This window comes from Rana temporaria, chromosome 8 (genome assembly GCF_905171775.1).
Source record: "Rana temporaria chromosome 8, aRanTem1.1, whole genome shotgun sequence".
In the NCBI taxonomy this organism is placed as follows: Eukaryota; Metazoa; Chordata; class Amphibia; order Anura; family Ranidae; genus Rana; species Rana temporaria.
The window spans coordinates 25,411,109-25,425,256 of NC_053496.1; the positions used below are offsets into that span (position 1 = coordinate 25,411,109).

Sequence of the window (14,148 nt, forward strand, 5' to 3'; positions counted from 1 at the left end):
GATACGCCTGAATTTTGGCAAGATACGACCGACGTAAGTCTCCTACGCCGTCGTATCTTGGGTGCATATTTACGCTGGCCGCTAGGGGCGCTTCAGTTGATTTACGCGTCGAATCTGTAAATGAGCTAGATACGCCGATTCACGAACGTACTTGCGCCCGTCGCAGTAAGCTACGCTGTTTACGTAAGGCGTACGTCCGGCGTAAGTTTACCCCTCATAAAGCAGGGGTAAGTCATGTTAAGGTATGGACGTCGGAAACGTCGGAACAGCCGTCGTATTTTACGTCGTTTACGTAAGTCGTACGTGAATGGGGCTGGGCGTAGGTTACGTTCACGTCGCATGAATGGACCCGGCGTATCTTAGGGAGTAAATTCGACGTGATCTTGAGCATGCGCGCGCAAGCGCCGTTCGTTCGGCCACGCATTTACATGGGGTCACGCTTCATTATAATACAACACGCCCACTGCCTTGCTACTTTGAATTACGCGGGCTTACGCCGACCCATTTACGTTACGCCGGCGTAAATATGGGAGCAAGTGCTTTGTGACTACTCAGCTTGCCTCTCAATGTTACGTCGGCGTAGCGCATACGAGATGCGCTACGCCTATCTAGAGATGCGCCGATCTCTCTGAATCCCGGCCAAGGTGTAGAAGCAACGCATGTCACCCCACTTACAGCTGAATGCCAGGAATTTAGCTACTCTGTAAAAACTGCAGGCATACCATGAGGCATACCATGAGTTAAGTCCAACAAGGTGCCTGCCCCCTTCTAGACTCATCGGAAAGGTTTATTGTGCTCCAGGAAGATAACTTCAGGAGCTTTGCCTAGGCTCACTGTGGGTCCCAGCAGTTCCCTCAAAAGCCAAGTCAGCTATGCCCCCTCCTCCTGCCCATTCACAGAAGCCTTTGTATTATGTGAACTCATTCACAAAATACATAGTTACATAATTAATCTGGTTGAAAAAAGACACAAGTCCATCCAGTTTAACCACTTCTGGACCGGCTCACGCCGATATACGTCGGCACTGTGAAGAGGGATATCATTGTTATGGCAGCAGCTAGCTACCACAACCCCCCGGTATCCTCTTCTTCAGCGAGCCATCCACTTTCAGATAAAAGTGGTCTCAGTGGCGGATTCGCCACGAGACCATTTTTATCCGCAGGCGGGAGAGGGCCCCCTCGGTAGCGACGGAAGCGATCGGGTCCTCTCCCTGTAAGAAGTAAGAAAACCAACACACTCACATAGAAAACCTCCATATACACTATCCAAGACCAACAGTTGATCCAGATTAAGGCAAAAACTCAAAGCATGATCAAATTTGTTCCAGCGGGGTAAAAAAATTCCTTCCTGATCGCCAAGAGGCAAATCAGATCAACGTTACCTAAATATTAGTATCCAGTTATAATATGTTATAACACACTTGCAATATATGTATGGTCCTGAAGAAAAAGGGGGGGAGGGGTAAATCTTGCGTAACACGGAGGCCAGACTTACATAATTTTGTATTCATTGCAAAGTTTCCTTATGCATATCTATGTTTTTAATATTGTGTTTATGATAACGTTTTATGTGTAATAAAATGTATATAGATTTTAATGTGGCATATTTAATGTCCCACTACTCTTTTGTTACAAAAATACCATATTCATTTGTGGGATGATGTCAATGTGAACTTGAGATTGGATTTTATGGCACGTCCTCTACCTTACAACTTTCACACCTATGCAATGAGGTATAGTGTTTTTAACCACTTGCCGACCGGCTAATGCTGATATACGTCGGCAGAATGGCACGGCTGGGCTGAATTTCCCGCCGTGCGGGCACGCGCGCCCGCCGCGTGCTCTGTGACCATGCCCGCGAGACCTGTGGAATCGATGTCCGCCGGTGTCCTGCGATCATGTCACAGAGCTGCAGAATGGGGGGATGCCTATGTAAACAAGGCATTTCCCTGTTCTGCCTAGTGACAGGACACTGATCATCTGCTCCCTATCATCGGGTCGTGTCACAGTAAGCCCAACTCCCCCCCAGTTAGAATCACTCCCTAAGACACACTTAACTCCTTCAGCGCCACCTAGTGTTAAACCCCTTCACTGCCAGTGTCATTTACACAGTAATGAGTGCATTTTTATAGCACTGATCGCTGTATGGTCACAAAATAGTGTCAAAAGTGTCCGATGTGTCTGCTATAATGTCGCAGTCACGCTAAAAATCGCTGAGCGTCGCCATTACTAATAAAAAAAAATGCACGGCGGGAAATTTCGGAACGACGCATGCGCAGTTCATTCGGCGTGGGGACGCGCTTCATTTAAATGAATCACGCCCCCTACCCGCCGATTTGAATTCAGCCGCCAGAAATACACTACGCCGCCGTAACTTAAGGCGCAAATTCTTTGAGGATTCGAAAATCCGCCAGGTAAGGTACGGCGGTGTAGCGTATCTCCGATACGCTGCGCCCATCTAATTATTTGTGGATCTGGCCCTATAACTTTTGCACAAACCAATCAACATACGCCTATTGCGATTTTTTTACCAAAAATATGTAGAAGAATACGTATCGGCCTAAACTGGGAAAGAAATAATTTTTTTATATATTTCTGGGGAAGTTTATAATAGTAAAAAATATTGCTTTTTTTTTTTTCAGAATTGGCGCTCTTTTTTTTGTTCATAGCGCACAAAATAAAAACCGCAGAGGTGATCCAATACCACCAAAAGAAAGCTCTATTTGCGGGGAAAAAAAGGACGGCAATTTTGTTTGGGAGCCACATCGCACGATCGCGCAATTGTCAGTTAAAGCGACGCAGTGCCGAATCGCAAAAAGTGCTCTGGTCAGGAAGGGGGCAAATTCTTCCGGGGCTGAAGTGGAACATTATAAGGTCCGTTACCATGCAAGTCGCAATGCATGCCCACACATGTTAATGGACTCTTGCAGTGAGGTACACCATAGAGCAGAGTCATGGGGCCAGATCCACGTAGAGCGGCACATCTCTCCGACAGGCGCAGCGTATCTAAGATACACTAGGCCGCCGTAACTTTTTTTTTCCGAATCCTCAAAGAATTCACGCCGTAAGTTACGGCGGCGTAGTGTATCTTTGGCGGCGTAATGGCGAGGCATTCAAATCTCTGTGATGGGGGCGTGTTTTATGTAAATACGACCTGACCCGACGTAAACAACGTTTTTTTTTTTTTAACTGCGCATGCGCCGTCCGTGGGGGTATCCCAGTGCGCATGCTCGAAATTAACCCCGAACAAGCCAATGCCCACGACGGTGACGTCATTCTACGCAAATCCCTATTCGCGAACGACTTACGCAAACGACGTAAAAAATTCAAAATGCGAGGGAGGAATGACGGCCATACTTAACATTGAGTACGCCACCATATAGCAGGTTTAACTACACGCCGGAAAAAGCCGAACGCAAACGACGTAAAAAAATGCGCCGGCCGGACGTACGTTCGTGGATCGTCGTAACTAGCTAATTTGCATACTCGACGTGGAATTCGATGGAAACGCCACCTAGCGGCCGCCGAAAAATTGCATCTAAGATCCGACAGCGTACTAAGACGTACGCCTGTCGGCTCGATCCGAGATGCCGTCGTATCTTGGTTTGTAGATACAAAACAAAGATACGACGCGCAAAATTTGAAATTACGCTGCGTATCAAGAGATACGCCGGCGTAATTCTTTTGTAGATCAGCCCCATAAAATTCAGCATTACCAGCATCATTACACAACAGAGCTCAGTGCGCAATTATAGGAGCGCGGTGGGGATTGGATATTTTAGAAAACACCAGGGGTCCCTTTTTTTTTTTTACAATCCATCAAAATCAGAAAGAAGCTGAAAAGCCCAAACCCTTTTTTGTGTGAAAAGGGTTGAAGTTTTTTTTTTTTTTTTATAATTACTACGTTGGCAAGTTAAGTTGCAATTAAATGCAACAGAGTTAATGGTGTTTTCTGATTAAGTATTTAATTATTATTTTCCCAAGAACAGCAGAAGCAATGACCTCCTGAAGAGATGGAAGCATTAGGAGTCATTTTCTGTAGGGGACGGCTCCTGGTGTACAGAGACAAGCTGGAGGGCATTCTGGGACCTCCCCATCACCTTGTTGGCTATATTAATAAGCGGAGCAGTGTGCAATGCTTCTCTATATTTTATAATTACAAGAGCGTTAAATGAAAATCTTTTATAGCATACCGATGACTTTCTCAATGATAATTATCTCTCCCAATGTAGAAATCACACCTACACAAACCACATCCCTATCCGCCAGCAGCAATCAGCTAGATGGTGTATTAACCCTCATTAGGGTATACCTAGCTAGTGCGCTCCACAGATGTCCATAGATAATTAGTAGGTCTGCTGAGCCATACAAGTGGGATCTTTAAAAAGGGACAGACCAGCCGTGTGATTAACCACTTCGTTACCGGGCCTATTTTGGCACTTTTCTCCTTTATGTAAAAATCACAATTTTTTTGCTAGAAAATTAATCAGAACCCCCAAACATTATATATATATTTTTTAGCAGACACCCTAGGGAATAAAATGGCGGTCAATTTTGCCATTGCAACTTTTTTTCTCGCACGGTATTTGCGCAATCATTTTTCAAACGCCTTTTTTTAGGGAAAAAAACTGTTTCATGAATTAAAAAATAACAAAACAGTAAAGTTAGCCCAATTTTTTTGTATAATGTGAAAGACGGTGTTACGCCGAGTAAATAGATACACAACATGTCACGCTTTAAAATTGCGCACACTCATGGAATGGCGCCAAACTTCGGTACTTAAAAATCTCCATAGGCGACGCTTTAATTTTTTTTACAGGTTACTATTTTTGAGTTACAGAGGAGGTCTAGTGCTAGAATTGTTGCACACGCGCTAACGCACGCGATGATACCTCACATGTGGGGTTTGAACGGTGTTTACATATGTGGGCGGGACTTGCATGCGCGTTCGCTTCTACACGCGAGCGACCGGGACAGGGGCGTTTTAATTTTTTTTTTTTTTTTACTTCATTTTTTTATTTTTACACTTTTTTTTAGATCACTTTTATTCCTATTACAAGGAATGTAAACATCCCTTGTAATAGGAATCACTGTGACAGGTCCTCTTTATGGAGAGATGTGGCATCAATAAGACCTCACATCTCTCCTCCAGGCTTACAAGCATGAAATCGGTGAAAAAAAAAATCACAGATTACATGCTGACAGCCGCGATAGCGGCTTTGTTTACTTCCGGGTACCGGGCGTGACGTCATAACATCGCACCCGGTCCTCCGACAGTCATAGAGATGACTGTGACCGTCTGGTCACCAGTCATCTCTATGCTTCACCAACGAGCGCCGATTCACTCCCTGGGCCCCCGATGGCACGGGAGAGCCCGGAGAAGCACCGGATGGCGGCGGGAAGGGGGGCGTCCCCTCCCGCTGCCTAGAAGAACGATCGAGCGGTTGCGGAGGGCCACAGGCATTACCATGAGGCATTGTAAGGCTAAACAGTTACAAGCATGACTCGCAAAGGCATAATGGGAGTTGTGGTTACACAACAGCTGGAGGGCCACAAGTTTAGCACCCATGCAGTAAAGCAGGCTTGTTTAACTCACTGTGGAACCTAAGGGGTTAATCCTCTGCGTTGTGTAAAAAAGCTGTTTGATTCCGTCTTCTCTGACCCTCCCCTTTTACTCTCTCCGATCTTTTTGCTGATAGTACAGAGCCTTGGGGGCACTCTGCACATGCCCAGTTTGGTGTGTATTGCTAGAGACTATTTTAAGTAAAATGTGAGCCTCATAGAGTATAACAGAGAGATCCTCAGCCCTTTAAATGGATTATCACTAACCCAAGGAAAAGTCAATTTTTTTTTTTGTTAAAGTTGATGTCACAATGCAGAGAATACGATTTCCTATCATCTGTGCCCAGTCTTGCCACACAGAGTTAATCCAGCGCTGAGCAATCCTCTTTTTATCGTTCAGTGAAATAAAACAAACTTCCAGATAAAGACCAACGTCCTTGCTTGAGTGACAGTTATTTACATATCTCGTGCACTGCTTGCAGACATGCACAGCTTCTTGTCTATGTATATTCTGATGGCTGTTTACACTGAACTGTGGATCACCCCATATTTTGAAAACATTTAATCAAAACACAGGAAAGACAGCCAATCCTGGGAGAGCTGGACAGGAGAGGAGGAGGAGAGGGGAGGGGGATGTGAATTGTGCACTTTACAGAAGCTGTGCATGTCTACAAGCTTGAAACTTACGTGAGGATAAAATGCTGTATCCCTGTTGAGATTTGATTTTTTTTTGTTTTTCATGGAAGGGTGCATGTGATTAGCACAGGGCCAATCAGCACTGTCCAGACAGAGGGTCAGGGGTCCTGCAGCATCATAGGAAATCTGGAGTAGAATGAAAACTCCCCCTACAAGCTTTAACCATTCACTGATAGAAGTCACAAGACTGCTATATACTGCTGATGAGAAAAGGTGTTTAGCAGTTTATATTTACTAAAATAATTACATTTCTGTGTACTGTGTGAGACCAGATATAGTGAATGCAGGGTCCTGGGTTTAGTAACGCTTAAATGTCAATAAACTGAACCTTTCATTTCTAGGAGCAGCCAATAGAATTTTCTAAAACTGTCAAAACTTCAATGCAATATGGCACCCTGGAGACGTCCCATACACCTGCCCCCAGAAATTTAATATCCTGCTTTCTGTGCTTGGTTGACATTTTTTTTTTTTACTTTTAATTTATTTTTATTTTTTCGGGAGATACTTCCTAAGGCTTGGGGGAACGGGGTATTGTAATGAGTGCACACCCTAACAATGATCACCCAGAGGCATTTCTATCACGTTCCCTCAGTCAGTGTTAGTACTTTGCAAAGACGGGGCATATGAAAAGTCATTGGGGGGGGGGGTTTACTAAAGGCAAATAGACTGTGCACTTTGCAAGCGCAGCTGCTCCAGAGCTTAGTAAATGAAGTGAAAGCTCTGCTGACTTCCATCATCCAATCATGTTCAAGTAAAAATGCATTTTTCTCATTTTCCCTGCATGTGATTGGGTATTCTTTGTAAAGTAAAACTTTCCCACATTTACCAAGCTCTGGGGCAAACCAAACAACTGCATGGGGCCCCGAGCTGGCCAGGGGCCCCAGCAGGGCTGGCCCTTGCCGCACTGCTGCTTCCTCCTGCAGTCCGGTCTGCCGTGCAGAAAAAAGAGATTTAGTTTCCTGTTCCCGGCCGGAGTGACAGGAAGTGCACACACTGAGTGTTCACTTCCATTCAGTCCGGGCCGGGAACAGCAAACTGAATCTCCTGTTCCGCGCGGCCGACCGGACTGCAGGAGGAAGCAGCGGTGCGGCAATGGCTGGCGTCTTGTTAGGCTCTGCGGAGGATAAAGGTAGACTGTCTTGAGCGGGGGTATAGCGGTATCCTGGATGGTGGGGAGAGGAGTGCTGCCCATACCCGTGTATGCAGGTTAGAGGAGAGGAGACCGATGGTGTGTTCCCAAAACAGAGAGGTCTCCTCCCCTTGTGAGTCCCCTCCCCCTACAGTTAGAATCACTCCATAGGACACACATTTAACCCCTTGATCGCCCCTAGTGTTAACCCCTTCCCTGACAGTCACATATATACAGTATATACACATTAATACAGTATACAAATTGTTTATAGCACTGATCGCTGTATGAATGTGAATGGTCCCAAAATAGTGTCAAAGGTGTCTGGTGTGTCCACCATAATGTGGCACTCCCAATAAAAAAAAGATCGCCGCCATTGCTAGTAAAAAATAAAATAATAACCTATTTTGTAGACACTATCACCCGGATTCACAACGGAGTTACGACGGCGTATCTCCGGATACGCCGTCGTAACTCTGAGTTGCGTGGTCGTATCCATGCGCCTGATTCATAGAATCAGTTACGCATAGATTTCTATTAGATCCGACCGGTGTAAGTCTCTTACGCCGTCGGATCTTAACGGCATATTTACGCTGGCCGCTAGGGGCGTGTACGCTGATTTACGCCTAGAAATATGTAAATCAGCTAGATACGCAAATTCACGAACATACGCCCGACCGACGCAGTACAGATACGCCGTTTACGTTAGGCATTTCCCGGCGTAAAGTTACCCCTGCTATATGGTGGCGTACATGCGGCGCACCAATGTTAAGTATGGACGTCGTTCCCGCGTCGAATTTTGAATATTTTACGTTGTTTGCGCAAGTCGTCTGTGAATGGGGCTGGACGTCATTTACGCTCACGTCGAAACCAATACGTCCTTGCGGCGTACTTTGGAGCAATGCACACTGGAATATTCCACGGACAGCGCATGCGCCGTTCGTGAAAAACGTCAATCACGTCGGGTCACATAACATTTACATAAAACACGCCCCCCTGTTCCACGTTTGAATTAGGCGGGCTTACGCCGGCCTATTTACGCTACGCCGCCGCAACTTACGGAGCAAGTGCTTTGAGAATACAGCACTTGCCCGTCTAAGTTGCGGAGGCGTAACGTAAATAGGATACGCTACGCCGATCTACGAGAATCTAAAACTTTTGCGCAAACCAATCAATATACGCTTATTGTGTGGCCTGGGCAGGAAGGGAGTGAAAATTGGCCTGTATTGAAGTGGTTAAAGGAAACATGAGAAAAACATGGAGGCCGCCATGCTTGGCTGTCATGCCATTCCCTTTGCTCTGCGAATCAATAACCATGACAAACACCAACGTGGTCAGCAATAGTTTTCTCAGTCCTCCTCCTGTGACAGGTGTGCTTTCAGATGAAATGGACAAAATCAGACAGGCTCTGTGTTTTTTTTTTTTGCCTTGGGCTCTACACACCTCGTTCCTGGAATGTAACCTGCTAATCTCAGATATACAATGGTGGCAAAGGGCTCTGCAGTGTCAGATATCACTTTCACTTTGATATGTGCGGGACACGCTGTGTGACACGTGCCGTGTATTCACCATGTCAGCCAGAAACAACAACATGTTTTACAGCTGCAGAATTTACATTTCTATCTTAAAACTTCATCGTAGATATTTTAGGACACTCACAACTCCAAGAAGCCAGGCAAAATACAGTATATTATAAATAGTTATGTACAGTGAGGGAAAAAGTATTTGACCCCCTGCTGATTTTGTACGTTTTCCCACTGACAAAGAAATGATCAGTCTAATTTTAATGGTTTGTTTATTTTAACAGTAAGAGAGAATAACTTCAGTAACCAAAACTGCAGTGTCTATCCTCGTGACACATCACAAAAAGCACCCCTGTCTAGGCTGCCCAGCACCCTGCAGGCAGTGCACGGTCACGGGGCGCACCCCAACCAGCCCCTGTAAATAATAGTATAGGGCAGTATAGTGGCAGGTTAGGGTAGTATAGGGTGGTATAGTGGCAGGTTGGGGTGGTATAGGGCAGGTTGGGGTGATATAGTGGCAGGTTGGGGTGGTATAGGGCAGGTTAGGGTGGTACAGAAAAATTAGGGTGGCACGGGGCAGTACAGGGCAGGCCCAGCTCCGCCCACCAACTGCGTATCACTCAGGGATATTAGCCTGACTGAGGAATGTTACAGGCAGCCTCCCCGCGCGGCTTGAAGTCCTGCTCGCACTGCTCCCTTACAAGCAGTACAGTGTTTAGCGGCGCGGCGACCCCTGTGTCACCCACCCCTCTCGCACACCCCCCCGCACCCACATAGCAATGCCACTGGGAAGCACCTCCATGGTTAACAAAGGACAGAATTAGAATAATAAACTTAACATTAATAAATCACCGGGACCAGATGGCTTGCACCCAAGGGTACTTAGGGAACTCAGTCAAGTAATTGCCAGACCATGGTTCCTAATTTTTACTGACAGTCTACTGTATGGGATGGTACCAGCTGATTGGAGAAAAGCCAATGTAGCACCAATATTTAAAAAAAGGCCACAAGATACATCCCTGGGAATTACAGACCAGTTAGCCTAACATCAATAGTATGTAAGCTCTTGGAGGGGATGATAAGGGACTATATACAAGATTTTAGTAATGAGAACGGTATCATTAGCAGTAATCCGTATGGATTCATGAAGAATCGTTCGTGCCAAACCAATCTATTAACCTTCTATGAGGAGGTGAGTTGCCATCTAGATAAAGGAAGGCCCGTAGACGTGGTGTATTTGTATCCTGCAAAAGCATTTTACATAAACGTTTACTGTACAAAATAAGGTCCGTTGTCATGACCCAGGGCCGTTTTTAACACAGGGCAAAAGGGGGAGCTGCCCCGGGCCCAGTCATTGTTATGGGTCCCAATGAAGCTTCCCCTTGAGCCCTGCACTGCCCGCAAATAGTTAAAAAGTGGATTTAGGGGGGCCCAAGAAAATGTTTGGCCAGGGTCCAAGCAGTATTAAAGACGGCCCTGCATGGACCATAGGGCGAGTACATGGATTGAAAACTGGCCACAAGGGTGAGTTCAGAGGGTGGTGATAAATGGGGAGTACTCAGAATGGTCAGGGGTGGGTAGTGGGGTCCCCCAGGGTTCTGTGCTGGGACCAATCCTTTTTAATCTGTTCATAAATGACCTGGAGGATGGGGTAAACAGTTACATTTCTATATTTGCAGACAATACTAAGCTAAGCAGGGCAAGAATTTCTCCGCAGGATGTGGAAATCTCGCAAAAAATATCTGAACAAATTAATGGGGTGGGCAACTACAAATGAGGTTTAATGTAGAAAAATGTAAAATAATGCATTTGGGTGGCAAAAATTTGAATGCAATCTACACACTGGAGGGAGAACCTCTGGGGGAATCCAGGATGGAGAAGGACCTGGGGGTCCTAGTAGATGATAGGCTCAGCAATGGCATGCAATGCCAAGCTGCTGCTAACAAAGCAAACAGAATATTGGCATGCATTAAAAAGGGGATTAAACGGGTTGTAAAGGTAAAAAAAAATCCCCTAAATAGCTTCCTTTCCCTTAGTGCAGTCCTCCTTCACTTACCTCATCCTTCCATTTTGCTTTTAAATGTCCTCATTTCTTCTGAGAAATGCTCACTTCCTGTTCTTCGGTCTGTAACTCCACACAGTAATACAAGGCTTTCTCCCTGGTGTGGAGAAAGCCTCTTGAGGGGGGAGGGGGCGAGCAGGAGGGTCAGGACACTCTCTACATTGCAGATAGAGAGAGGAGCTGTGTGTTAATGGGCGTCCTGACTCTCCTTTAACTCCAGAGATAAAACGATAATTCTCCCACTCTACAAGACTCTGGTCCGGCCGCACCTGGAGTATGCTATCCAGTTCTGGGCACCAGTCCTCAGGAAGGATGTCCTGGAAATGGAGCGAGTTCAGAGAAGAGCAACAAAACTAATAAAGGGTCTGGAGGATATTAGCAATGCCGATCCTGACCTCCCTGGGGCCCTAAGCAAAATGACATGTCACATTAAAGTTGAGGAGCGGGGGGCTGCTGTCAAAAATGACATGTCACATGAAGCGGGGGGAGAGGGTGTTCTGCTGTTGGAAATTACATCTTACATTAAAGTGAGGAGCGGGGGGTGCTGACTTCTTACCTCTTCTCCCATGCAGCCAGCGAGTTGAGAAGCGGGGTGAGGTGCCAAAAATGACTTCTCACCAGGTGGGGCCTCTAGTAATTTGGGGGGCCCTCCACAGCTTTGCGGGGGCCTAAGCGGCTTGCATAGTGAGCCTATAGGGCGGATCGGCCCTGGATATTAGTTATGAAGAAAGGTTGTGAGCACTGAACGTATTCTCTCTGGAGAAGAGACTCTTGAGAAGGGATAGGATTTAAAATTTACAAATACCGTACTGGTGACCCCACAATAAGGATAAAACTTTTCCGTGGAAGGGAGTTTAACAAGACACGTGGTCACTCATTAAAATCAGAAGAAAAAAAGGTTTAACCTTAAACTACGTAGAGGGTTCTTTACTGTAAGAGCGGCAAGGATGTGGAATTCCCTTCCACAGGCGGTGGTCACAGTGGGGGACATCGATAGTTTCAAAAAACTATTAGATAAGCACCTGAACGACCACAACATACAGGGATATACAATGTAATACTGACATATAATCACACACATAGGTTGGACTTGTGTCTTTTTTCAACCTCACCTACTATGTAACTATGCTCTGCTTTATTGAATACCCCCCAAATGAAAAGTCTTACATGGCAGAATGTTGGGGTATCTGTTCTTCTCTTTGTTCTCGTCTCTGTTCGCCACTTCGAAAGATCCTTGAGGATTTCCCATCTGCAGCGACTGTGGAAAATAAAACAAATGAGTCTCGCTATCTATACAAGGATGAGAGTGCAGGAAAGCATGAAATTAGATTACACAGGGTGCGCTCTATCACAGTCACAGCACTTGTTAATGGGAGTCGTGGAGCGCACCGCGCAATGCAGACAGCTTAACAAGGAGCAGCTGCTGGTAATGCTACCCGCACCTGATAATAAGTCCAACTCCAGCGGCAGGATGCCGCCGCTGACGGCTGGTTGCGGGTTACGTAGCATCTAATGCGTATTTGTCTTTGAAGTGTCCCACCTGCCCAACGATTGTCACCTCGCTTCTCGAAGGCCCTTCCTACACCAGAGCTGCTTTATGTGATCACACTCAATCCCATCTGGGGGGGGTTAAAAAAACGTTCTTATTTTTATTGACAACTAAGCTGCGACGTGATCTGTTACATTATCGCAATGGTTTTCTCTGCCCTAAGGCTCCATTCACACCTAGGCGTTTTTACGCCCGACGCCCAACGCTATTGCAGCCTGAAATACGCTGGAGGGGTGATTTAACATTGTCGGCTATGGAGATGGTTCACATCTCCACGCCGAACGCCGAAACGCCGTACGCCTGAAGCTCAAAACAAGTCTCTGACCCTTTTTTTCAGGCGGCTTCGGCGTTCGGCCATAGCCGACAATGTGTAAATCGCCCCTCCAGCGAAAACCGCGGTAAAAAACGCTGCGTTTTGTCGCAGCAAATCGCGGGACAAAACGCCGCAATTTGTCGCAGCAAATCGCGGTACAATACGCCGCGTTCAGGTGTGAATGGAGCCTTAGGAGGAAAAAAGAAAGTGACGGGGCAATATTAAGGCTTCATTTCCATGGACGTTTTTACAGCCACTTTTTTTTAGCCTTTTTTTACAGCTTAAAACACCTGTCCATGATTTTTTTTTTTTTTTTAGCTGGAGCGTTTTTGTGCGTTATTGAGCGTTTTTGAGCGTTTTAGAGCGTTTTTTAACGTCTGGCAGTTTTACAGCTCTAACGCTGGAGCTTCAGAACGCACTGGTCCTGGTTTTTTTTTGCAGCTTAAAAACGGCTCAGCCATCTACAGCTCAAAAACGTCATGGTGGGCATGAGGCCATAGACTAACATGGAGAGCCGTTTTTAAGCTGCAAAAAACGCTCAGAAAAGTGGTTGTAAAAACGTCCAAAAACGTGCATGGAAATGAAGCCTTAAGGGTAACTTTACTTCCATCGTCAAAAAAGCAAATAGAAAAAAATAATATAGCATTTAGAATTACTGTACAAGCCATATTGTAATTTAACCACTGGCTTACTGGCTCCCCCCTGCCCAGACCAATTTTCAGCTTTCAGTGCGCTAACACTTTGAATGACAATTGCGCGGTCATGCTGCACTGTACCCAGATGAAATATTTATAATTTTTTCCCCACAAATAGAGCTTTCTTTTGGTGGTATTTAATCACCACTGGGGGTTTTATTTTTTGTTAAAACTGTTTTATATTTTGTTATAAAATTTTGCAAACAGGTAATTTTTCTCCTTCATTGATGTATGTTGATGAGGCTGCACTGATGGGCACTTATAGGCTGCACAATGGGCACTAAGCCGGCACTGGTGGGCATTGATGAGTCGGCACTGGTAGGCACTGAAAGGTGTCACTGATGGGCGGCACTGTTGGCACTGATAGGTAGCAGTGATGGGCACTGGTAGGCGACACTGATAGGTAGCACTGCTAGGTGGCACTGATGAGGCACTGAATTGTACCGCTGGTGGGCATTGATAGGTGGCACTGATGGGCACTGGCAGGCAGCACTGGTGGGCACAGATGAGATGGCTGCGTCTCTTCATTTCGGGACCGAGGTCCCTTTCACAGATTGTCTTTTTTCTCCTTGAGCTGTCAGCATTATAATGATTACCAATCTTCTGTTTACATCACGGCT

General features: G+C 45.9%; 1 protein-coding gene across 1 annotated transcript in view; it reads right to left on the reverse strand.

The window, feature by feature from the left end:
* Positions 1–14,148, reverse strand: part of PTPRE (protein tyrosine phosphatase receptor type E) — a 327,572-nt gene that overhangs the window by 101,310 nt on the left and 212,114 nt on the right. The window contains exon 6 of the mRNA XM_040361419.1: positions 12,139–12,229. Within this exon, the coding sequence (XP_040217353.1) occupies positions 12,139–12,229 (91 nt within the window). The remainder of the gene's footprint in view (positions 1–12,138; positions 12,230–14,148) is intronic.